Source organism: Thermobia domestica, chromosome 8 (assembly GCF_964235325.1).
Source record: "Thermobia domestica chromosome 8, izTheDome1.hap1.1, whole genome shotgun sequence".
In the NCBI taxonomy this organism is placed as follows: domain Eukaryota; kingdom Metazoa; phylum Arthropoda; class Insecta; order Zygentoma; family Lepismatidae; genus Thermobia; species Thermobia domestica.
In genome coordinates, this window is record NC_137461.1 from 244400730 (window position 1) to 244428515 (window position 27786).

At 35.7% G+C, this 27786-nt stretch overlaps 1 protein-coding gene across 1 annotated transcript in view; it reads left to right on the forward strand.

Moving 5' to 3' along the window:
- LOC145693515 (protein takeout-like) overlaps positions 1 to 25933 on the forward strand; it is a 48513-nt gene extending 22580 nt beyond the window's left edge. Inside the window, exons 4-6 of the mRNA XM_081769584.1 lie at positions 3471 to 3604; positions 7990 to 8139; positions 21438 to 25933. Of these exons, the coding sequence (XP_081625710.1) occupies positions 3471 to 3604; positions 7990 to 8139; positions 21438 to 21601 (448 nt within the window). The 3' untranslated portion in view covers positions 21602 to 25933. The remainder of the gene's footprint in view (positions 1 to 3470; positions 3605 to 7989; positions 8140 to 21437) is intronic.
- The last annotated feature ends 1853 nt before the right edge of the window (positions 25934 to 27786 follow it).

Consider the following 27786-nt stretch of genomic DNA (forward strand, 5'->3'; position numbering starts at 1 on the left):
ATTATTGCTAGAGTCATAATGAAAAAAGTGAAATGAAATCTTTCAGTTTTACGTCCCACGGTTATGCCCGTTAGGCTAAAGTAGACGGTGATGATGAGTAATGAATGAAATGAAGAATGGAGGAGGAAACGGAAGAACCCCAAGAAAACCCACACACACGGTATTTGTCCACCACAAAGTTCACTTGGCGAGGGCTGGGATCGAACCCGGGACCCCAAGCACCAGAGGTGAACGCTCTACCACTGAGCCACCGCGACCCATAGTGTCATAATGGAAGACATGTGATGGGAGCCCATTCTCTACCCAAGAAGTGCTTGGATGCAATGCAATCTAGCCCACAAATTCACCATTTCTCCCAAAGATCGTAATGGAGGAGGCCAGAATTCCTTGGTGCCAAAAAAAAAAAAGAAAGAAAGAAAGAAACAAAGAAAAGAAAAAGAAAGAAAGAAAAAGACAAAAGACAAAAGAAAAAGCTTTGCAGTCCAAATTTTGGGCAATTTTTGGAATACTTCGCCACACTTAAAAGCATTATCATTATGAGGTTCCCTTTCCCTAGGCCTTCTCTCCTCAAAAATCTCACGGGTAAATTCAGGGCACACTTGCGTTGGGGAGTGCAGCGAGTCCGGACCCTTCCCCCAAAGAACTTTGTAACTTGACTAATATTCATACACTTTCTTAACATAACTGTATTTGTTTAACAGGCCTCATCACTGCGAATTTAAAATACAGCTAATTTTACAGTAATTATGTGATATCTTCAAACAGATAAAAGATAATCGAAAAGTGGAACAAGACCTCCCTAGACAATATTATTCTGCATGAGATACCGTTATCATGACTCATTTATCTGATTTCGATTTCCAGACATTTAGAAAATCTGCATTTATTTTCGCGTTTCTAAATAACTGCAAACGGAAAGTTACTAGGTGACTCGTGATAACGGTACCCCATGCAAAATAACATTGTCTAGGGAGGTCTTGATTATCTTTGATCTGTTTGAAGATACCACATAATTACTATAAAATTAGCGGTATTTTACTTTCGCAGTGATAGGGACTCTTAACAAGGAAATGTTATAAGTAGCCTAAAGATTTTATTTGACACCTATCTTTCTTTATAAAAGTAACCCAGTTTTATCAGATTTTCTGAGAGTATAAGTGGCAGTAATAAACAGTTACTTATCGTCTTTTCAGGTGCACAATAAAACAGGTTTAATACTCCAATGGCATATTAGACTACCACCAGAGAAAACTTGCAGGTGGTTTTATTTGGTGCCAGGGGTGCGCACCTGGAGGACTTCCATTTCTCTCTCTCTCTCTCTCTCGTGTATATATTTTTCCAGATCGTAAGACTTTTCTAACTCACGTTCTCTCGAAATTAGAAAAAATAGTAGTTTATAGTTTTCAGGGCTTTGGTTTATAACTCCTTAAGATATTTATCCTGTCTGCCGTTGTGTGTCCGTTCTTCCGAGAGACCAAAGAAATCTCAAGAACTCTTATGAATGTCAATATTGAAACCGGAACTTATAGTGCATTTCTATCGATTCCGGTTTTAGTACAGCGTTAAGAATAAAGATAAATTGTATTCTCGGTTGAGTTTAATTGATTGCTGGAAATCGCTACTTCCTATCTATTACTGATTTTTGCTCTATAGTGATCAACGTTAAAACCGGAAATAGCTGATTTCTACCACTACCGGTGGATGGGTCATCTCCATTAACGAACTTCGTTCCGAACTTCTGAACCTCCATATCCTGGCAAAAAATTTAGAGTGAACTCGGCCCGGGAGTTTTTGAAATTTTTTGTAGCCCCGACAGACAGGGATAGATAGGGTAAACATATGATATAAAGTTTTGGTGAAAATGAAATGAAATCTTTCAGTTTAACGTTCTACGATTATGTAATTTTAGCTAAGGGAGAGGGATGATTTTAGGCAAGTGAATAACAATGGAAGAAGTGGTGGAATAAGAAAGTGGGAGGAAACGGAAGCATCCCCCAGAAAGGCCATGGACACAATGTTGTTCACCACAAACTTAGTTGGCAGGGGATCAAACCAGGAACCATACGCACCAAAAGTAAGCACTCTACCATTGATCCACGTGGCCCCTAAAAGGGTTTATCTTAAACCAAACTCCTTAGAAATACAAATTACACCTCCAATCTATCGTTAAGAGATCTTTACTGTAGAAAAGTATTATTTTTCCTAATGGTTCAGGCTATAATCGTATAAGACAGAAAACAACTATTTTGTTCACATATATATTTGTTTGTATTTGTTCACATACATATTTGTTTGAATGTTTTTTTTTTCATTTGTGCTTTTCTCATTCTTCACTTGTAGTATTTGTGTGTATGCTTTGTTAAAAGTGTCAGTTTTTTTTTGTTTATATCATCTTAATGTATCACCTGTACTTTTTGTTGTATATCACCATATATTTTGTACTTAACTGTTTGTATATATATATATATATATATATATATATATATATATATACAGGGGCGGATCCAGGATATGATCAAGGGAGGGGCTAATCCATATTTTGTCGTTTTATCCAGTGTAAAGCAGGATTGAAGTCCATTTTATCCCGTGTATACCTGAGCGTCAAGGGGGAGACTATAGCCCCTATAGCCCCCCTTGGATCCGCCACTGTATATATATATATATATATATATATATATATATATATATATATATATATATATATATATATATATATATATATATATTGTATAACTGAATGTATTTCCTTGACAAGCGTTAGTTGGTAGAGTAGCAATATGCTGAAGCTCGTCCGCTTGAATAAAGCCTTTTTCAGTTCAATTCAATTCAATTCAATATAAAATTCATTCGTTATTTTATGAGTGTTGTGTATGCCGGAAGAAAAGAAACAACAACAAGAAAAATTGGGATCAAAATAGTTCACCTGGTGGAAGCGATAGACGCAGACTCAGTGGTAGAGTGTTTACTTCTGTTGCATGGGGTTCTGATTCGATCCCGACCATATAAGTTTGTTGTGGACAACATCGTGTCCGTGGATTTTCTCGAGGTATTCCCATTTCCTTCCTCTTTCTCATTCTACCAATTCTTCCATTATCGTTCAGTTACCTTAAACATCATCTCCCTTAGTCCCGTTTGACGTTAAATTGAGATTTTCATTCACAATACCATGTACTGATGTCTTGCTAGAGTCACAATAAAAATTTTGATAATAACATATCTCAGCATCAGTTTTACTTGAAAAGTGGCGCGATTATCCGTAAAGTATGTTTTTAGCTTTACAAGAAATAGATTTTTTTTTCCAAAAGATCTATTGATTCACACATGTCTTATTTCTGGACTTTTTCCGTTCTATGTTCGTAATATTAAGGGATTCAAGTTGACATTACATTAACTGTAACACTTTCCGCTATACACATACTCTATGAAATTTATAGTTTTTATTATTTTTTTTGTTTCTTTTTAAATTAAAGAGTGGATCCACAGGAATACGAAATGGAGCTTAAGATGACTTTTGACTACTACACTATGGCTGGTCAATACGATGTTAAAGGACGCCTACTTATTCTCCCAATTGAAGGCTCTGGACCAAGCAACTTCACAATGTGTAAGTATTTCTCTATTACTCTGTTGTCTGTTTGTCTAACTGTTCTACCTCAATACAAGTTCTTCGCCTATTATCGTAACATAGCAAGGTGATAGATAGCAAATCAGTAATAGAGGTGGTCAGTTCTTTCCTCTATAGTTGAAAAAGTGCTCCGGCAAACAAAATTAAAAGTTTGACCACAAAACCGTAGCAGCACATAAGTGATAGAACTGGTTGTGGGACAATTGAGTTACTTGGGTTATGACTTCTGTTCGAGTCATGCGGATCTGGGTTTCGCTTCTTAGGCCTAGTCTGATCCATTGATCCAGGCAGACCCAGAGAAGCCAGGTGACTCGGACAGATCCGGCGACTTGGAAGAACTTAAAATATCAACTCTGTAGCATTACTTCGTAATTTATTCAAAATTAAGAGCTTGATCAGAAATCGAAGTAGCGCAGAAGTGATAGAAATGGTTATAGGCCAGTTGAGTCACTTGGGTCATGACTTCTGTCCAGATAATCTGGATCTGGGTCTCGCTTCTTAGACCTGGTTTGACTCATTGACACGGGCAGAACCAGGTGGGCCAGGTGGGTCGGGCAGAAGCTGAAATATCAGTAGCTGAAATATCAGCTCTGCACCATTACTGCAGAATTATGTAATTGGTCAATTTATTTGTTTTCCCATACTGAAAATAATACATTTGTTTTTGAAAATCGGTTATTTAAAAAGTTAATTAACGCTATTTGTGCTCAGAGGAAATGTTTTATATTTTAAACAATAAATTTTACAGGTTTCATTTGGTTAAATTTTGAAAATCCTTTGTAAGAGAAACATGCGACCTATTTCTCGGTGGTTCTCACCCGTTTATACTTTGACAGCGTTGTAGTTATATATTAGTGTAATACTTTGACACACACAGTGACGCAAACAACAACCGAGAAAGAAATATAGTTTTAGTGGTAAAAGACAAAGAGGGAGAGGGAGGGAAGGGAGGAGAGAGAAGAGAATGGTTTTGTTAGAATTATATTACGATCCTCACACTTGCTTCCTTGCTTCCTGTGTATATGATGGTGTTTCGTCATCTCCGGGACATACCAGGTCACTTCAGGTCTTGGGTGTGTCAGGTAACATCTTTACTTGGACATGGGTCTGTCGAGATCAGATCGGGTATGGTGGTTCATGGATCATGGATTACGAATTTTGGTAACTTGTTCCATCATTACAGCACAAACAATAAGTCTAACAGTTGGAAAAAATGGAAGCTAACCATCTGCCAGCGTTGGTCATACGTTGTAATTTGCCCGTTTTGCTTACAATATGCCTACCATTTACCAACCAATTGTGAATCTAACCCCTACTATTTAACCAACTCTATGTATATGGAACCCGGCACTTCTCCCATCTGCGCCTAGATCCTCCTAATGTTCGTTTTCCGATTGCATTTCCAGGTAAAAATTTGAAAGCATTTCTGGATACATGACCTACTCGCATGGGACTCCTAGGCTTGATAACCCTAACAATGTTTGGTGAACAGTATAAATTATACAGTTCCTTGTTATGAACTTTCCGTCATTCCTCATTCCCATCCCTCTTGGGTCCGAATATTCGTCTCAGGATCTTGTTCAATCTACGTTCTTCCCTCAATTGCGATTCGGAGTGTGAGATTGAAATTATTGGATAAAATGACAGTAAACTATTGGTAGCGAACTTACACATTAAACCACGTCGTTATAACATACTCGTATTTTCAACTTTACTTTTTGTTATCAACTACCAACTATGCCCACAATTAGCCTTCATCTACATCGACTCTACTGAACGTGGTTCTTATGGAATAGGTTGATAATTGACTTTGACTTTGATTTTTATTTTAACGTCAATTTCAGGAGCGAGGCTATATGAGACGAGAGCTACTGATTAACGTGAAACCCGAACCACATGAGCTCTCGCCGGAGCTTATTTTATAAATAGAACATTTCCACAATTGCTAATGTTTACAGTAGAAAGAAGGCGGCGCGGTGGCTCTGGTGGAGCGTTCACCTCCGGTGCTTGGGTCCCTGGTTCGATCCCAGCTCGCGCCCTGTGGACTTTGTGTTGAACAAACACCGTGCGCGTGGGTTTTCTCGGTGTTCTACCTTTTCCTCCCACTTTCTTCATTTCACTCATCATCACCGTCTCCTTTAGCCTAACCGGCACAAGCGTGGGACGTTGCATAACCAGAGTTCATCCCAATAATATTCAGAAACCACTGAAATGTGAATTTCGAAAAGAAAAGGGCAAATATACCCTTTTGAAAATAAACTGTTGTATTAGAACAGAGATGCAACTAATACAAAAAATTTGTATTTATATTAATAGATAGTTTCATCACATAGGTTCAGGCTGTACAACATAAACAAGCCTACAGTGTAAACAAGCCAAAAACTTTCACAGATGGAATTAGTAAATTTCCTAAGTATGATATTAATTACTTGTGTTAATATTATTTGATTTTATTTTTTGTAAGTTTAAGAATTAGGCAACTCTATGCTCTCACGTCACACGTATTTGTTGCCACTTGAATACCAAGTGGCCTAAGTCCAAAATCAAAACTTGGAGACGAGATATTTAATAATCAATACCTCATAGGAAATTCATATGTCTGTTATATTGGCTACCAAAACTGTAATTATGGAGCTTATAGGCTAAAAAATTTACAACAAACCCTGGGCTACGGATGCGCACGAGACGAGTCGAGACAGGATTTTCCTGACAAAATTCGAGTCGAGACACGGCTCCTCCAATAGAAAAACATACATTTTTCGAATAAAGACATCACTTTTGCAGCACATTTTCGAGACGAGACAGCCACAAATCTTGTCTCGTGCGCATCCCTACCCTCGGCAGACAAATATATACTTATATATATAGAAAGAACTAAATGATGGCATTGATTCATTTTTTTTTTAAAGTTTAGGTCACTTGGCAATCAAGCACTCTATTTATATTGGTCCTGTTTCCTTAGAACAACAATTTTCATTGTATTTTTAATACTTTCTTGTAAAGATGGTTTACTGTACATAGTTATTTAACAAGTTTGTGTTTTCTGTAGGAAATAATTCCTTATGGCGCAAATTAATATGCAGAAAGCTTAGTACAATTCCCTACTTAAATATTGATATATTTGAAATATTTATTCTAAATTGTATAAATTAGAGCTATTTTAATTGTATTTATTCCTAAGACAGTTATGTTTAAGACAAGGATGCAATAACCACTCTCCCACACGCCCGGAGTGAGTGGTTCATAGGTGCGGGCAAGTATTAATATCATACAGAAGATAAGTAAACTATTTGTATTATGAGATGTGGACTAGTAGCTTTTCTTTCTTGGGCTAGTAAAATTTGTTGCTTATTTGCATCCCTGGTTTAAGATCTTCCGTAATTTTACATCCTGATGGGGACACTCAGTCTAAGAAGTGTACAGGCTTTTTCAGGCTAGCCATCCTGAGTAAGGTTTTCCTGGGTTTACCTCATTCACAAAAGACAAATGCCGGTATAGTACCTTATATACATGTCCCAGACTCCTTCCTTCCTTTCCCAATCCTTTCTTCCTTCCCTTTCCTCGGATACTGTGATCGCCGAAGGACGTCATCCGTCATTCGTGAAGGGCGAACATGGGCATAGATGCCGGAAGCCCAGAAATTTAATGTCTAATCGTAATCTGTAATTTTTCATATTTTAGTTAATTTAACAGGGATTAGTTTCATAATTTTGTCAATATTCGTTTTACTGCATAATTAAATAGAAAGTGTTTATGCGTTTTCAAGTAACGTAAAAGTAAACCACTTTTCTATAGGTGAATTAATAGAACCTGCAGAGAATAGGTATATTATCTGCGCGGAATACGATAAACATATCAAAAAAGATTTGGATGACATTGGATGTGTGTTATTATACTGGCCTCAAAAATCGTTGATTTTTAAGTAAATTATAGGAATTTTGTTCATTGCCAGCACAGTCTATATAAATTTGTTATAAATTGAAACATCTACGGCCAAGAGTTAAATATTGTTTGTCGAGTTATTTATATTAGTTTATTTGGAAAATATAAGGGTCTCTACTGAATTTTGCATGCAGCTGCTATATTTAGAAAGTGAAGTTTGGTCATTGAACTTCACTATTGGTCATTATTGGTTTGACTACCGATATTCCTTAGTAAGATAGAATAAATGTCTATTCTTTGGAATAAACCCGAGTCGTGGTGAACCAAAAGTTTTGCTTACACACATTGTTTACCATGCCCTGATCATATTTGAAGAATAATTGTAATAGCGTATTCTATTTTACCGCCTGTGACAGGATACATTCTACATTATTCTAATAGTGCTTATGATGATTTGTGATTGTTTTTGTTTCTATTTTCAGATGACTTAAAAGTTGTTTACAATATTATCGGTAAGCCTGTGAAGAGGCATGGAGAGTTGTACATGAATTTGACGAAATTCAGAGTGACTGCTTTTCCAGCCTGGGCGTCCTTCGACTTTCACCAATTGTTCAACGGAAACGAATTACTAAGTATGTGTTATCTAGTATGTAAGGAAAAGTACGGTAATGTTAAAAATATATTATTTATTTATGCTAATTATAGCATTAATATGATCAAAGGCACCGATCTGTCGCAGATAGACGGGTGTAACTAGGACATTTTAAACAGCAAACGATATCAAATAGGTATATTGACTGGTCTTTGCAAGTTAAACATTTTCAAGTAATACATCTCTAACGTAAACTGTGTCCAAAATGACAGGTGTCAGCAAATTTCAGAAATTGACCTTCAATCGAGTCTAGTACTTTCTGCTAGCAGGAATCAAGCAAACGGAAACCAATTTCATCAATTTAAAGATTTAATATTTTTAGTTTATATAATTCAGTTGGGGCATCACCAGAGGGAGTATCCTGCGGTCAGCTCAAAAAATTTAAACAGTAAGTAGGATGAAGCTACATTGTTTCAAAAGTCTTCGAAAGACGAAAAAAAAAAAAAACTTCGGTATAATTACGGAATCACTGTGCTATGTCTACCCATAATGGAGGACAAGAAAACTTCACACATTCATGTATACATTCGAAAATGAAATGAAATCTTTCAGTTTAACGTACTATGATTATGCCCTTTAGATACGATAATTAAGGCTCGTGAGCGATGATGGAAAAATTGGTGGAATGAGAAGGTGGCAGGAAACGGGAGTCCCCCCCCCCCCGAGAAAACCCCGGACACAATATTATCCATCACAAATTTAATTGGCCGGGAAATATACACATTCGAAACACACGCACTGAAATGTTCATTCTGCAAGCAATATTCAACGACGTACACTGCTTTAACCACTTTTTGTTTAAAATTCGTCAGTTTTTCCTTGTTTCTTTCTATTGGTGACATATCTAGTCAAATTTAGTCAACTGAAAATGTCAACATCTCAAATCCCTACAATACGGGTTTCGTTATTTATCACTAAAGTCGTTTTTGATGGAAAAGGGTAAGTCTATTATTCAAGATTTAGGATTTAGATTTCTGGGCTTTCGGCATCTATGGCCATTGAGCCCGTCACGTTTTGAGTGATGGCGTCTCTCGGCGAGCACACTATCTGGGGAAAGCAAAGAAAGAATGGATTGAGGAAGGAAGGAAGCGGTCTGGTGCCTACATGTTAGGTATCACCTCTGGTGTGAATGAGGAAAACCCAGGAAAACCTGACGTGGAAAAGCTTTTACACCTTTTTCGACCGAGTGCCCCCACAGGTGATTCTATCATCGTATACCCAATATGGAATTGAAAGAAACATCTTGGAGGACTTGAAAAACTGAATTGAAGGTATTAATAGTCATATGGAGTCCATTTATATTAACTTGACGTAATATTCAAGAATTGTGTAAGTAGTTTCAAAATTTAATGAACCAAAATGTCTTTATCAGCATTCCTATCTCTGATTGTACTTCCAGTTCACACTTCAGGATTCATTACTAATCTTAACTAAGGTACCTAAAAATCAGTCACATGATCCATTTTCATCACAGTTTTAATTTTTGACGCAGCTTTTTTTTTTTTTTTTTTTTTTTGCAATATCGTTGCATTCTTCTTGTTAACGTTTATTAGTTTTTATCTTAGCTTTTCATTATTCTTTGCAGATATTGCTCTAATTTTCTTACATACGTATTGTTTATTTTCGTTTTCTAAGACCTTTTGGTATTTGTAATATACCTCAAGATTTAATTTAAAAGGGATCAACCATTATAAATATTGTTGGCTTCGTGTTAACTGTATCAGTTTTAGAGTATTAACTGTTCTATATATATTGTGTGATATTTTGTTCTTCATTTGAGTTTTCTGAAGAAAAAAAAATATCAATCACAAAGATCATGTTATATCGCAAAGTACTTGCAAGTTATATATATATATATATATATATATATATATATATATATATATATATATATATATATATATATAATTTGATCACAAGTCATTCGATCTTGATCAAATTTAGCATATCCATAGATATTGACTTGCTTAGTATGCAAGTGAAATACAGATACTTATCAGTTTAATGGAATTTCCTGAAAAACAAAAAGTGTGATTTACCATTTTGGTATAGAATAGAACCAGCTTTCACTCTCAAAATAGCTCTGATGAGAGGTGAATAATAGCAGGGTGGCCCAAAAGTAGGTATACACCCCTACATTGAGCAAGTATAAGATTCTAGGTTATAGGTTTATTTGTTTCGGTTGTTCCGGGCTTAAAATATGAGTAAAAATACATTAAGAACAAATAATAAAGAAATTAAGTCTACCTGATTGATAACAATAAGAAATGATATAAAAAGTAATGAGTTGATCAGTATGGGACTGTATACCTACTTTTGGGTCACCCTGTATTATACCATTCCATGTGCAGTACATCACTCATTTCGTGAGAGAGGATGAAGCGGAAATCTGTCTTCTGTTAAGATTCGTGTCTCCAAAGTGGATTATAGATGTCCGATTATGTTCACATTCGGTCATTACGAGGGTCAAGGAAGTATTCAATTTCATCCCAATGTTCTCCAAACACTTACACAATAGCTCCAGCTGTCTGAATGGTCACGTTTAATCGTGAAATATGGCATCACCGGCCCCAAAACAACATCTGTACCTTAGGATACATATGATCCCCTAAAATGGAGAACAGTGGCGCAACCGTAGGCATCAGGACTCGACCAACTAAAAACGAGAATATTGAGGCCCACATCACAGAGCTGCCACCATGCTTCACGGTTAGACGAAGACACTCTGGAACACATGCTTCTTTAGGTGTCTGTCACATATTTACTCAGCCCGTGGTTTGTAGTAAGGTGAAAGATGATTCATCCAACCATATCACACACTTCCAGTCGTCAGTGATCAATATTGCATGTTTGCAGTACAACTGGAGTCATGCTAAAGCATGATAGTCTCTTAATGATTTCGCCTGTGTAGCTTTACCAAACATGTCCATGTCCTTCCATGGCCTTCGGCTAACCCCTTCGTCTTCAAGTACGACTTTTCTGTTTTGATATCGTTCATTAATTGCAGTCTTCGTGGCCCCTCCTTCTCTTTCCTGCCACTATATCCTCTAGCACAGGGATTCAAAACCTTTTACACTGACGTACCACCAAATTATTAATACCAACATAACTCGTACGTGCACCAAGAGTGGCTCGGGTACTACCAGTGTTACGGGTACCATAGTTTGAAAAAACCCTGCTCTAGCACGTCCTTCATGATAACTAGAACCCGGAAGTTGAGGAAAAATCCTCTTTTTTTACAATTACCCGAAGACGAGGCTTAACACAATATATGTTCATTTTGGGACATTGTAGACCAGAAAATGATGAACTTTATTTGTCCTTTCTTGCCTTTTTCGGTGTTTTTCTTTCTTTTTCTTCTTCTTTTTTTTGTTTGCTTATTGGTCCTTTTAAAGCATTTTGTAGGTCTTAACGTCTTTCTTTTGCACTTCATCTTTCGACAATAAATTTATTGGCCATTAACTCGAATCACCACCACCTCTTAAAACATATTTTCTTTAGTAAAGGAAATCCTAATGATAAGACATTCTTTAGCGACAAGATTGATAAGACCAGATATGCAGCAATTACAAGTCAGATAAGGGGGCGTAACAATGTCCTTCAGCAAGTGGGGGGTGATGGTGAAGAAGTTTTCTTATTTTAGTTTGTACTTCAGTTTGAGGAAGAAGGCCAGACCGTTCACCTAATAGAAGCGTGTATTTCTTGAGCATTATAGTCATTAAATACGTAATTCTAATTAGCTTGAATCTTAATTTTACGTCCTTTCTTCCAATTTTTGGGTTCTTTTTTTTATATAGATATTTTAGGTCCTTTTATAGGTCCTTTTTATGCAATTTTTAGGTCTTCAACTTCGGAGCCCTAATGAAAACCCTTGTTAGCCGCTGTCCCAGACATAAACGAGATGAATACAAATAAAAATTATATATTCCAGAAACGATACTTTTCGAAATTCCAGACATACATCGTACTGACTATTCTTTATAAATGCTACAGGAATGTATCTATCTATCTATCTATCTATCTATCTATCTATATATATATATATATATATATATATATATATAGTGGCGGATCCAAAGGGGCTATAGGGGCTATAGCCCCCCTTGACGCTCAGGTATACACTGGATAAAATGGGTTTCAATCCTGCTTTACACTGGATAAAACGGCAAAATATGGTTTAGCCCCTCCCTTGATCATATCCTGGATCCGCCCCTGTATATATAAACTCATGTAAACAAATGCTTTGTGTGAGCCTGAATCTTGTACTGGTTTTCTTACCTTCATGTATAAATTTACTTGTTGGTAATATTTTTTTTAAAATCCATATTTAGGCCTACTCCCGGGTCGAAAAAATCCCTCCTCAGTTTTTAATTATTCCTCTCCCTATAGTAAAGATAAATTAATTTTCGTATATATCTGTTGGATTCACCATCACAGTCTATTTGATAACATTTCTATAGTGACAACTATAAGTTTTTAGCGCTCTCTTCCTTATAGTGTTCGCTACGGATTGTTGTTAAAGGAAAAAGCAAAATATGAAACTAAAGACGTTAAGGGTAGATATGGATTAATTTAAGTCAGTCGCGCGCCCATAAATTTTTGTTGGGAGGGGTCCCAGCTTTGGGAGAAAGGGTCCAATGCTACAACCTACTAGGTAGCCTTATACGTGCTATTAAATGGGTACTATTAGTAGTACTGAGGGTACTGCACCCGAAAATACTATTGAATAGGTAGGCCTACTGCACCCGAAAATACGAAGTAAGAAGATTACTTCGAACGATTAGTAATTGTAAAATACTTTCACCTATATTTTCAGAAAAAAGTGATAGAACTAGATTGTTTTCATAAGAGAAAGAAAATGAAATCTCTAAGTTTTACGTCCTATGGTTCTGCCGGCTAGGCTAAAGGAGACGGTGATGATGAGAAATGAATGAAATGGTGGAATAAAGAAAGTGGGAGGAAATGGAAGAACACCGAGAAAACCCACACACACAGTGTTTGTACTCCACAAACCTCATTTCGCGCGGGCTGGGACCGAACCAGGGTCTCCAAACACGAGATGCGAATGCTTTACCACTGAGCCACCGCGGCCCCTATAAGAAAAAGAGTAAGATCAAATTTTCATGTTATATCAATCATTTCCCTGTCAAACAAGTATAGTTTTATTGAGAAAGTATACAGATGTATGTTTAGTTAGGAAGATTCGGGCTGGTTCAGGCCCTGTGACCGTGGCTGCGCCCCTGATATAAGTACCGTTACAGGAACAATGTACGTTTGTCATTCAAAACTTGGAATTAAGTAAATTATTGCCTTTTTCGTGGTTTTAATTTTCATTGGCTTTTTCTTTTCATCTCCTCCGAACAATTAACTTGATATCCAGTTGACATTGACACCGAAAATTTCAGCAGGAAATTTCATTGTCCTCGCACTGTACAAACTATACAAGATTTCTCCTCCTTAGACGGAAGTCACCTTACGGAGGTTACTGCTTATCCATCAATGGGTCAAGGTAATACTCAAGCAACAGCGTTTAACTCTTTCCCAAACCTTTTTATTCATAGCGATGCCTCAACTACAATGAAAAATCAGGAAGACAGTTATAAAATTAAGTTTTCGGAAGATTTTTTAAAAATATAAAAGTGGGTAATTGAATGTAACTTCAAGGACTGGTACTTAGCATTTACTCTCCTAAGTAATACCACTAATTTTATACTATGTTATTAACAAAGGTTTCCAGGATCGCTCTAATCTGTTATCGTAGTATTCTCTTGTCGAACATGAAAGTTCCTGTCATTTTTGATTAGGTTACAGTGGTGATAGACAAACGTTTTTAGAAGCTGGGCAAAGAAAGAAAGGGAAAAGAAACTTTATGCGGACCGTATAATTATTAAAAATAAATGATTAAGTTGAAGTAGTCGTCCGTATCTCTTCAAAAGAGGACATTTCCCTAAAATCCCCCACGATCATTTTAGGGCCTGATATAAAAAGTTCTTCGTATCTCCCCAAAGAGGATATTTCCTTAAAATCTCCCACTATCATTTTAGGACCTGAAAAAAAAGGAAGTTGTTCGTATCTTCCCAAAACAGGACATTTCCCTAAAATCTCTGATAATCATTTTTAGGCTCTGATAAAAGAGGAAGTTGTCCGTATTTATTTAATTATTTATCAACACAACAGGCATATGCCCAATTAAAGCGTTGAAATGTTATAACTCATCTTTACAACAGTTTTTTCAGTGCTTTACAGGACACTGTACATATATCAATTTCGTCATGTTTTTGACATAATTTATTGTAGAAAGAACATATTCTCCAAATTGGTGACTTCAGCACTGTTGGTTCAAGCCTTTCTGCAATAAAACTAACTGAAAGAACATGGAAGTATAATGAAGATATAAAGTTTCAGCAATCGAATTTATTTTGAGCTATTTAGAGGAAAACAATATTATGCCTTTGTTCGAATGAGTAAATATTAAAACGGTCTACCAGTGTACTATAGCTTTCAAGTGAAGGGTAAATTCCAGTTGTTTTGTGTATCAAATATCTTACAAGGAACGGACATGAACGTGTCATTCAGACATCCGAATCAAACCTAGTCCATTCGATAAGCATAACAAGGATATATTCATGCACAAAAGATTAGGTGTCATGGACAACGAAGTAAGTCCCTGGGGCTCATTAACCCTGCTATTATAAGGAAAATCGTAGACAAGAAAGTGAAATAGCTATTGCATCAACACTGTTTATTGAAAAGTCATGGTTTATAGTTTATTTTCCTCAGCATGAAACAAGCTTTCCAGAGGTGCTATGTATTGGGGCCCATAACGTACTTGAATATTGAAAATTGGGAGAATGTTGGGAAAATTCCCTCCAGAAATCCCTCCCATCAATTTTCTACCCCTATGGAGTGGCCCTGGGTAAAAACACACAATTCAAATGTATCTTTAAAATACTATAGGAGATAAGAAATGTGTCTACCAAGTTTTGTATTGTTAGAAGAAATAGATATGAGGGAAAATCTTGTATACCAATACACGCTTTCCCCTCATACCTATTTCATCTATCAATACAAAACTTGGTACACACATTTCTTATCCCCTATAATATTTTGCGAGAGACTTTTAAAGATTGTGTGATTTTACCCAGGGTACCTCCAGAGGGGTCGAAAGTTGATGGGAGGGATTTCTGGAAAGAATGTTCCTAACATTTTCCCAATTTCCCCTATTCAAGTACGTTATGAGCTCCAATACATAGCATATCTGAAAAGCTTGTTTCATACTGAAGAGAATGAACTATAAACCATGACTTTCCAATGAACAGTGTTGATGCAATAGCTATTTTACTGCGAGTCTACAATTTTCCTTATGAAAACAGGTTTAATGAGCTTCCAGAGACTTACTCCGTTTGTCCATGGCACCTAATTTTTTGTGCATGAACTTCTCTTTGTTATGTTTATCGAGTGGACTATTTTTGATTCAGATGTCCAGATGACAGGTTCATGTCCGTTTCTTGTTAGAAATTTTGATTGAACTCTTTCAGTTTGTTGGCGATATTTTTGTGAGGGGTTCCAAATCACAACAGAGTATTGCAACTTGCTGCGTACGTATGAATAATACATTTTCAAGAGTATTGCAATATTTCTAAAGTCCTTACCACTTCTAATTATGAATCCTAATAATTTAAACGCAGCATGACTAACATTTTTGATGTATTTAATGAACGTTAATTTAGGATCAAATGTAGCACCTGGATCTTCAACTGCATTAGGTCTACTTATAGAAGTATTATCAAGCTTATAATCATATTTAACGGTACTTTTGTTTCTGGTGAATGATAATACATTACATTTGTGTATTATTTACTGAACACCAATTAGCAATACTCTCTAAATCCTGTTGTAAATCAAGACAATCAGGAAGTGTCAATCAAGACAATCAAAGAGAAAGGTCTGTATAAAAGAGGACATCTGATTGTCATATTCTCCTTTTTATTCGTTAGATTAGGAACCATCTCATGGGTCTGATAAAAACCTCTCAAGAAACCACGTCTGGCCCGCAGGGCGTAGTTTGCCCATCATTGAGTTTGAGTAATTACTTTCACTACAGTCTCTCTTAATCAGTGTTCGGCATGCAAGTAAACAACACTACGTACTTTAGTAGTAAGATTATGAAAATGCCAAATAACGGGTTAAAATTAATGACTTGGTGCGGTTGATATGGCCAATTTTGCGTATGCTGCGAAATCACACTCTGTACTGCAATCAACGAAAGGACTGAGGTCACATGTACGATGCCACATACTCAGTACATGTTCCGAAAACAGGCATGGGTCCCTAGTCAATCAGGAGGCAAGTGTATTGTTAAAGAAGATCTTCTGAAATTACAATCTGAGGAACTTATAATAGAACGTCGAATTATTTTTCTTTAGAAACTCAAAATGCAACATTCTTCGTTTGTATCTTCTTAAAATAACATGAACATTGATACTGATGTCAATATATTGTTCAAATCATAAAATCTTATTCGTAGCACATACCGGTACTAATCTCAAGTAAGAGGGTACAACGGATCTTTGCTGCGACATTGTATGCATCACACCAAAACTGAAATAGGATGTTTCAGTCTGATATCCCACAATTATGTCTTAAAAGTTAAACAAGACAGATGATTAATGAAAATGAATAATTAGGAGGTAATTGATAGAATGAGTATGTGCGAGGAAAGGGAAACACCGAGAAAAACTACGTGATCTTGTCTAACACAACGTACACAACCTTGAATCGAACCAGAGACCCTTCGTACTACCGGTGAGCGCTCCACATGCGCCATCTTGCCCGGTAGAGCCACACCAGCTAGAAATTTCTTTTACTACCATTTGCTTGCGCCGTTTCACGTAACAAGATATTTTTATTTTTCTCCTTAACTATATTGTACGTATGCCAATATGGCTACCATTATCGGATAATCTAGTGGTATCTACTTAGACACTACTCCATCTAACTACCTACTATAGTGCCATAACAGACTAAAGACATGTTTGTTTCTCTACGTATTTCACAAGACAATGTCTATCTTTATTATTGAATTTCTATCAGATTCATTACGATTATTGTAGAATTAAAGTGGATGCGACGTCGGCCAGATCTCCCGTAATTTTAAATTTAAAAATATGACTGTTAGAATTGACGGGAGTACAACAAAGGCAGAGGAAACCATACATGATTCATTCTCTGTTCACATAACACTAAAATAAGATGGAAAGATATTTTGGAACAATTAATGTAGAAATCATCCTGCAATTAACGCATGGAAATGAAATCATCCCCTCTCTCTTCCTGCTCATCATAAAGTGGTAATTGCCTTTACTTATTCAGATGGTGAGAAACTATTTGGCTTACGTAAATATACACATCAAACAATTGAAAATGTTTGTGAGTAATTCTGAGCCGTATAATTTTCCCATGATTCATTGCTTGAACCTTGGCCTTCAATTGTATAATTTTTAATGTGAGATTCTCAGGCTTTTTGTTGACTGATATATTGCTGACAGTATGGTCTCTACTGCGTCATTTCAGAGTTGCACCTGTTTCTGAACAAGTACATGTGTTGAAATCCCATATACGTAAATCACTGTAACTACTCATTTTCTTTCTTTCCGTTCCTTCTTAAAGCGTAGTGGCTGTTAAACCCAAAATGATTCCTGGGTAAGCCATTCAGAAACAAGTGAAAAGAATCCTCAGGACTAATATAACACTCGCAGAATTGTTTTCTGGAGGGGCGAGCAAAAATGTGGAAGAAAACGGGAGAACCTCAAGAAACCTACAGTACGTACACTGTTTCTGTCCCATTGAGTTCATTTGGCGTGAGCTGAGACCAAACCAGGGACGTGGTGGATTCAAGAGCGGACGTCCAACCCTCCCCCCCTTCCGAAAGGCTATCTTAAGCTCAGTTGATTTTGCGATAAATATACTCACTTTTATTCTCTATACATTGCTTGAACATTCCTGGGCCTGAAAATACAAATCTGGTGCCTAGATAATAGCCAAAATACTGTGTACTAAATTAGATTTGTATTATTATGTCCTCTGATTTTTGGAACTTTCACCGAAGTCAGAAGAAAAATTTTTTGAGCAACTTCTGTATATAGAGGAGAGCTTAATTACACGCCTTGTTACTCGACTAGACGTATTATCTATCTCCAAGACATTGCTCTTCTCAAGATATTGACAGTTTTCATTGATAAGCAATCCAACACCGCCAAACTTGTCACATGCTGATTCTTTGTAATAGGAGAGGTGAACATTCATATGCTTCTCTTATCTTGCTTAATCTGACGATGTCCCAGTTGACCTTCCGTAGCCCTCTACTTCTGATGGCAAATTTCGCGTTATACGTAGCAATGGTCAGTTTTAAACAGCAATGTGTTCTATAGCTCTATGAATTTTTAGCATTTTCTGCCTGCATGTAATTCCAAACGTTGCCTTGTCCATTCACAATTCGACTTCAAGAGAATGAGGACTTTGGCTCATCCTGCCATGATTGGTGAAAGAAGTTCCTAGCTGTTTGAGAAGAATCACCGTACTGGCCAAACTTTTTATTGATGGCACTCTCTGTCCACCCTCCTATCATTAGTTACGCGTAAACTTGTCAGTTTCTCTGGTAAAAATTTCCAGTTTGCACAACTGGAAGATACAGTACGATATTTGGTGGTGGATCCGGTCAGTTCCGCAGATCTTCAATTGATTTTTAGCGTCGCCTTGACGTCAGATAGCAGACACTCATTGTAGGCTTCCACAACACGCCATTCGGGAGAGGGAGTGCAAGAAAGTAAAGACTAAGAAATTAAAGAGTTTAATAACAGGAACTAATTACGTCAGCATTACCATGGGAAACTTCAACGCCAGAAAAGAACAAAACAAGACAAACGAAACAAAATAACAGAAAGAAATTTCGAAATAGCAAGAAAGACAAATGTAGAAAGTTTGTAATAGAATTTGCGGAAGATAAGAAGATTTACTTTATGAATCTAAACGTTCCATAAAAAGAGTTCCTCTAGGAAAAGTTCCACAAAAAATGGACATGGCGATTCTCAAGTGAAAGGATAAGCCAAACGGACTACGTCATGTCAAGCAGAAGATGTTTGGTTGAAAATTGAAATATTCTAAACAGGTTGAACACAAGGAAGTAACAATCGAATAGTTTGATGTAAACTTTACTTCCGAAAACCAGAAAACTTATAGATCAACTGGAACATATATAGAAAGGAAGATTCTTTCAAAAGTAGCATAATGTAGGCCTACTTCATTGAAACAAATGGGACTAAACAACTGTTTTGCCTCACTCGAGGAGGACGTGAACATATTAGAAGCTAACAGAGAGATAACAAACATTTTGATGGATACTGCCACGAAGATACGAAATATTACAAGAAAGAGTGAGAAGATAATCTCCAACGAAACACAACATGCAATGAATGAAGGAAAAAAGGATTATGATGACAATGAGATATCTAAATCCTAATTTGTGGAACTTTGAAAAGTAATACAGAAATCGCATTATAGAAGATATAGAAAAGTTTAAAAGTGCGGCAAAGCAGCAGAGCTTAAATGTCAATGGACTGAAGTAAATCGAAGCGTTGAAAAGAGAAGATGGCAAAAGCACTAAATGCTGTGAAAATGCTATTGAACAACAAATTATATTCATGTGATGAACCTTAAGTGAACGAAAGTAAGGAAAATGTAACAGATAGCTCAGTGCTGCTAGAAGTTCAATTCGACATAAGAAGCATGAAAAGAAGAACGATACCAAGAGATGAAATTATTAGACACAGAAACTAAAATTGACAAAGAACGAGAAAGATCTAATCATAGCTTTATATATTTCCTGCCAACTGTTTCCTTTTGTCCTGCTCCAAGATATGTGATATTACAACGCAAGAAACATACAACGCAGTCACTGAACGAAAAGCAAAAAGTCCCCCCCCCAAAAAAAATGAGATGAGTGCTTATTTCGTTAGAGCAGTTCTCGTTCCATGGAAAGAACCGATTGTACACCAACGAGAAGCTAGGAAGGCATCACGTCATACTATGGGTGAATCACACCGAGTGACGAGAGCCGAGCATTTGTGTAATTTCACATGAGTCTGGTGATCTATTATTTTCTTCTTTCTTTAATACAAATAAAAGATTAACCTTCCCCAAACCAAATTAATTGACTTTCAATATTGCAAAAAAAGAGAGATGAGAACTTCATCAGTTTGCTTAGACACCCATTTTAAGATATATCTTGATTGGTGTGAAATCGCTAGAGAGGTTGGAATGGAGTCAGTCGAACACTTCAAGCGATAAAAATAATTGAGCAATTCGAGTAATTTCGCATGCCCATCTCTACCACGGACCTCATACATCAGAAATTAATGTTCTCCCACTGAGAAACCAGTGGTTCCTCGTATATATATACTGTATATTTCAGAATATATATGCCGCAATTTCATACCCAAAAGTATAGGGCTGTCTTGCTATTGCGACATTTGAAGTGGTGCTTTGTTTACTGAATAGAACCACGAGCTTCAATTAACCTCTAAGTTTACCCCTTTCCTCGCCTACAGCTGTAGTATTGAACGTTTTGCAGATTGAATTCCACCTCCAGTGGGTAAAATTGAGGGAAATGTCTATCTGATTATATATTTAGTGTAGTGTTACAGTAAGTTCAGAAAATATATCCGTAACGTGCTGTGAATTTTCTTGTAAGAAAAATTGAAAAATTGAGGTCGTTTTGGATACATATATATATATCTATCTATATATAGATATATAGATATAAAGTATAAGAGTATAAATATACATAAGCATAAAAGTATATACTGTATATATATATATATATATATATATATATATATATATATATATATATATATATATATATATATATATATATCTTAAGCCGAAAATTTTTTTAAAAAATCGAAAATGAAAAAAGTAATGAAGCTTTGAAATGTTAAGAAAATAAAGAAAAATTAACGAATAAGGAGAAATAAAAGTAATTGCAATTAATATGGCAAGATCTTATTAACAGAAATTTTTGTGCTGAGTGTATCTATAGTCTAATGATGGTCTCTTACAATGTTGATGGAAGTTCTAGGGAAACTAAAATCAATGCATGTTCTGATGTAATATACCTTATTTTTGTTTTGCATTTAATACATTTGTTTATTTTCCTTTTCTTTATAGTTGCTAATGTCCATTTCTTTGGGCTATTAATTTAAATATATTTTGTTGCAGGTAATACAATGAATAAGTTCCTGAATGAAAACAACAAGGAGTTAATTGAAGATTTGAAAGGACCTGTTGAGGACGCGATGAGTGAACTATATCATGGACTTCTGAAAAGGTTCTTTGATCATGTCCCTTACAACCAAATATTTAATGGACTTGATACTAAATAAGAGGATAGCAGTGGTTCCGTAAGAATTAATAATCTACGAGTAGTGAAGGCGCAAAATGACTGTTTGAAGTGAAACAGCTTTTATAATATTGATAAATAAGTAGTTATTTTCTTGTATATGTGTGTGTGTGTTTATCATTACGACAATAAAATGAAGTAGCTATATTTTCTTGGATGTAAAGGATAACATAATAACAACGACAAATATTTTTAAATACTTCAAAAGAAACAATCCATCTGTAGATGTAGAAATTGCCTGGTACACTAAGATGCAAAATACTCATCAGCAAAACTGCGTAACACAGAAATAACTATAACTCTTTATAACAGGCTTTTTTTTTTTTTTGGCAATACATCGAGGGCCATGAAGCATGGAAGTCAATATTTATAATAATCTACCTGTAGATAATAATGATTTTTTTTTTTTTTTTTTTTTTTTTAGTCCTTTCATTCATATGTGGAATGATTTCACTGTCTTCTTTGAAAGAAGTTGTAATTTTTATAGTTTGATTTTGCTTACATCTTCAAATCTACTTTAAACATAGCTTACTTCATGAAAATTATTATACTATACAGTGTATTCCACGCCTGTGTAACCAAGCCAGAGAGACTTGTGAAAGTTTTGTACCACGCACTATCGGCGGGTCTAGGTCAAAACCCCCACAGCCAAAACCCCCACACTCAAGAAATGTCAAAACGCCCACACGATCGGTCATAACCCTCACACAAATGGACAAATCTCCCAAACGCACGAACGGTCATAACCCCCACAGCCAAAACCCCCACACTCAAGAAATGTCAAAACGCCCACACAATCGGTCATAACTCCCACACAAATGGACAAAACAGCCACACATAGCAACGGTCATAATCTCCACATAAATGGACAAAACTCCCGCACAAATGGTCAAAACTCCCACATGCAGAAATTGTCACAACTGCCACACAACTGCCACACAAATCCCCCACACTCTGAAATGATCGTCATTTCACGTCTTTGTTGTGGCTCTTTATGACGCCCAAGAAAAATAGTTGCAACATCAGTTTAAGTGGAATAAAAAAATGTTATTAAAAAGTACAAGGGCAAGACATGCAACCAGGATCATTTTAGAGTGTGGGAGATTTGTCCGATTGTGTGGGGATTTTGTCCATTTGTGTGGCAGTTGTGACAATTTCTGCATGTGGGAGTTTTGTCCATTTATGTGGGGATTGTGACCGTTGCTATGTGTGGCTGTTTTGTCCATTTGTGTGGGAGTTATGACCGTTGGAGGTTATGACCGACTACCAGTGTGGGGGTTATGACCGTTCGTGTATTTGGGAGATTTGTCCATTTGTGTGGGGGTTATGACTGTTTGTGTGGGCGTTTTGACATTTCTTGAATGTGGGGGGTTTTGGCTGTGGGGGTTTTGACCGGTTCCCCTATCGGCATGGAAACGTCGTCTGGCAACAAATCAACAGAGTTGCCAATCCAAGATATAGAGTTGTGTGTTTTTTTTTTAATGGCACTATTATAAACTCCAAATCTATATACTAAACGAAAACCTATCGTTCAGTGTTGCAAACTAAGGACACTACAGTATCATAAATATCCACACGTGTCTTAAGTTTGGAGGCTTTTATATCAAATGATTCGGACGTGGCAATGGGCATCCAAAGTCCTTTAATATTGAATACTATAATCATGATAAAATGTGTTTTGAATTAATGAGAAAAAAGTTAACTTCTTTTTTCAAAAAGCTTTTTTTTTTCTTTCTTTCGAAAAAGCACTTAGATAACTACCACATCCAATCACACATGTAGTTTCAAATAGAAATAAAGATTATAATGCAGTTTACAGCAATTTGATATCTGAAACGGTTCCGGAGATATGGTAAACATTGCATAAGTTTGCAACATTATTTAAAAATTATGTAATAGCGGCAACTTATTGTAGTCACAACTACCAAAAACTAATGCTATAACGTCACCATTTTAAGCAATATAGCAATCTCTACCCATGTGTTTCATATCCCCGGAATGGTATGAGATATTAAATTGCAGTTAACGGATTGTATTATGATCTGAAATCCTTTGACGTGATATTATACTTATCTTTGGAACTAAGGCCTTTTTGAAAAAAAAAAAAAAAAAAAAAAAAGTAAAATTTTCAATTCATTGTAACTTCTTTCCTGTTTGTTCGAAAACCTCATGCCACGATCGTAATATTTGACGCTGAGATTCTGTGAATGTCATACTTCTGTTGCCACTTTTCTCATACTTGCGTTACTAGTGTTGTAGAGGTCTCTAAAAATTTGGACGTTTCTGATACTGCAGCGTCCTTAGTTTGCAATACTGAACAATAAATCTGATCATGTAAGTTTTCGTATGATATACAGATTTGAAACTTACAACAACCTGGTGTAATAGAAATAATAATAATAATAATAATAATAATAATAATAATAATAATAATAATAATAATAATAATAATAATAATAATAATAATAATAATAATAATAATAAAAGAACTAAGTTCAGAATGCTCCAAGAGCATTGCCAGAACGAACTTGAAAAGAATTAACTTTTCTTAGTAACTTCTGCAGATTTTATACCAATTGTTCTATATACGTTATTTATATACTCATTAAAAAAATTCTTGTAAGATATCTATCCATTTATAATTTCCTTGAGTACTAAATTTGTTACACATCTTTTGTTTAAGATATCTGTTGAAAGGTTCCACGTTTTACGAAGCCATATGCTCAAAGTGGAGAGCTCATAATTAAAAAAAAAAAAAAAAAAATCGCAAAATATCATCTCTATATGACAATTCCCGAAGTATTGTCCTTAAATCTCCCGAAATCCGAACTTTTGTGGCCAATATCTGGGGAATGGTGGCCAGTTGGGCAGTTGCCATCGGTTATTATTTGGTGCCAAAATGTTCAGTATCTTCTTAAGTATTTATCACCATCAATATGATCTTTTAATGACTCATGGTTCCCAAGATATCTCTCTTTAAATCTTCCAAAATCGAAACTTTTTCGGCCAATATCTCGGCAACGGTAAGAGTGACGCGAAAAATTCCACCACTTCTTTGAGATAGTTTTTTGATGCTCTATCGAATGGCGGGCTTAAGATTGAAAAGTTCTCAAATAACAGACACACACTCATAGGGACATAGAGAATTCAATAATGAACTTTTTAAGTTCGTTGAAAAAAAAAAAAAAAACAATTTTGCGTTGGGTTGGCAAGCAATGCCTATCTGGTTGAATATTACAGAGTATGTCAGACAATATCTCCCGGGCCGCGGTGGCTCAGTGGTAGAGCGTTCACCTCTGGTGTTCGGGGTCCTGGGTTCGATCCCAGCCCCCGCCAAGTGAACTTTGTAGTGGACAAACACCGTGTGCTTGGGTTTTCTCGGGGTCTTTCTGTTTCCTCCCAGTTTCTTCATTCCAGCATTTCATTCATTTCTCATAATCACCCTCTCCTTTAGTCTAACCGGCATAACCGTAAGGCGTAAAACTCAAAGATTTCATTTCATTTTTACAATATCTCCCTGTAGATATTTGCTGATACAACATTTTATATTTTCGTCTCCTTGGTTTCTGTAGTATCACAGGCATGGGCGCCCGAAGAGGGAGGCAGGGGTGTCGAGCCCCACATGGCTTACGAAATTGTATAAAATTTCTTAAAATTTTCTTCATACAAATAAAAAATACCAAACGTAATATAGCTACCACGGATTTGAGTCCCCCTAGAAACTTTTCCTCGGGAGCCCATGGAGTAGAAGTTTTTCTTCATGGAATGTTTATATTATATATACATTGTAATATTATATTTTATATTTAAAAAGAGTTTGATTTTCAATAAGTGAGGGACATTTAACTACAGTAAATCTAAAGGAGAAATCAGTAATAGTACAATGATTAAATTCAATTTCATTTTAAAGAAAACACAAAAATAAACTCTGATACAAAGCAATGGGTTAAAAAACATAATTAATGGTGTAGGTACTCGAAACAGTTATAAATGAAAAGAAAGGTCAGGAACAATTCTAAAGTTTGTTTCAAAACAAAACTGTTTCTGGAAGATAGAATTATTTAACATGTTTTTCTTCATTTTTTCCCACTACGGTTCTGTACATATATGACTTTGTCATTATCAGTTGAGTACTAACGTTATGTGTGTAATCAACTCTGTTATGTAAAAGAAAAATTACTGCATCAGCTCTTGTAAGCAATTGTAAATATGTAACCTTGATTTGTTATGAATGAATGGTGACGGATATTACCTTGAATTTGCGTGTTCAAAAGTAATCTCCGGATATTAAACTTCTTGATTGTATGTAATTAATAAATAAGGTAAAAATATCTTTTATGCGACGTCATGAATCTATTAGCTCTCTATTTCTGTCCTTTTAAAGGAAAATTTAAATAATATCGTCCTTTATTTGCGGCTCAATTCCTTGCATCTCCTTTATAAGAGGCCTAATCACTGCGAAATTAAAATACCGCTAATTTTTCAGTAATTGTGTTTACATAGAAGATAATCGAAATGTGGAACAAGAGAGCGCTAAGCAATATTATTTTGCATAAGGTAACATTATCAAGTTACCTAGTTGCTTTCCGTTTACAGTGATTTATAAACACGAAAATAAATGCCGATTTTCTAAATGGTTGGAAATCGAAAGCAGATAAGTGAGTCGTGATAACGGTATCTCATGTAAAATCATATTGTCTAACGAGCCCTTGTTCCACTTTTCGATTATATTTTATCTATTTGAAGATACATAATTACTGTAAAAATTAGTGGTATTTTAATTTCGCCTTGATGGGGCCTCTAAAGAAGTTTGCTTTGACATAACACTTTTATATATTTGTCCTCTTTATCTTTGTAACCATTCATAAGGCAGACAAAAATAGATGTATGAAGTCAGAAATTAGGTATTATGTTCGTTTATGAAGGTGGTATTCAAACCGGAAGTACTATAAATTAACCATTTCCGGTTTTAACGTTGATCATTATAGAACAAAAAAGGAGTAACCGATAGTGAAAAACGAATCCTGCAATCAATCAAATGTGCAAAGAATACACTTTACCTCCATCCTTACCACTCTACTAAAACCGGAAGTGATAGAAATCTACTACAACTTCCGGTTTCAATAGTCTACTACATAGAGCGAAAACGATAAGAGATAATGAGAAAGATTCTTTTCGAATTGAATTATTGTTCTAAGAATAGATTCCATCTTCTTTCTTACCCCTCTACTCCACCAAGTAGTAGTAGAGCTCATTCGTGGCTAAGCGGTTAGTGTATACGCCTTTGGCGTGGGAGACTGGGATTCGATTCCCGGCGGGAGCTCATGTGATTCGAATTCCACGTTAATTAGTAGGTCCAAGTCTCATATAGCCTCGCTGCTGAACGTTAAACTCAAAATCAACTCAAATCATCTCGACCAAGTAGTAACAGAAATGAACCACTTATTTTGTTCCTTTTAACATTTCAAACATTACTTTTAAGTCTGTACGAGATCATCATTGCTGTCGAATATTCCACATTTTTTTATTGCTAAGCAAATTAATCATAACTAGAAATTTCCATTTAGCTTCTAAATGGAATATTCAAGGTTTATCGTATTAACACTGCTTTTCTTAATACTGTCATTTTTATCATACAACTTAGAAGAAACTAAAATTTTATCCAAAGTGAATACTTATATTACTAATTTGTGTTGCAGTTTCGGCAATATATCATAATAGTCATATTGTCGTACCTATTATCCATAATAGCATTTTAGACTTTTAATATCTTTACTCATACCTTCAAGGCCAAGTCTGTAGGATTGCACAAGTTTTCATTTGCATGGCTCCAGACCTAATCAAGGCTATAACAAACTTGCTAGTTCCTCGACTGCAAGCTTGTTTCAGTTTTGACAATAATACATAATATAGGGCTAGCTATATATATATATATATATATATATATATATATATATATATATATATATATATATATATATATATATATATATATATATTAATTGACACACCTATCAAGCATGACTTTAAAATTTCCACTTGGCAAAGCCATACACAGAAATAACCTCTAAGGCTAAGTCTAACGCGCAAACATTCTTGCGCAGCCTTTATTCTTACATTTGGTCTAAGCATATACAGGTTTTTACGTCAAAGCTATCTGGACTCTGG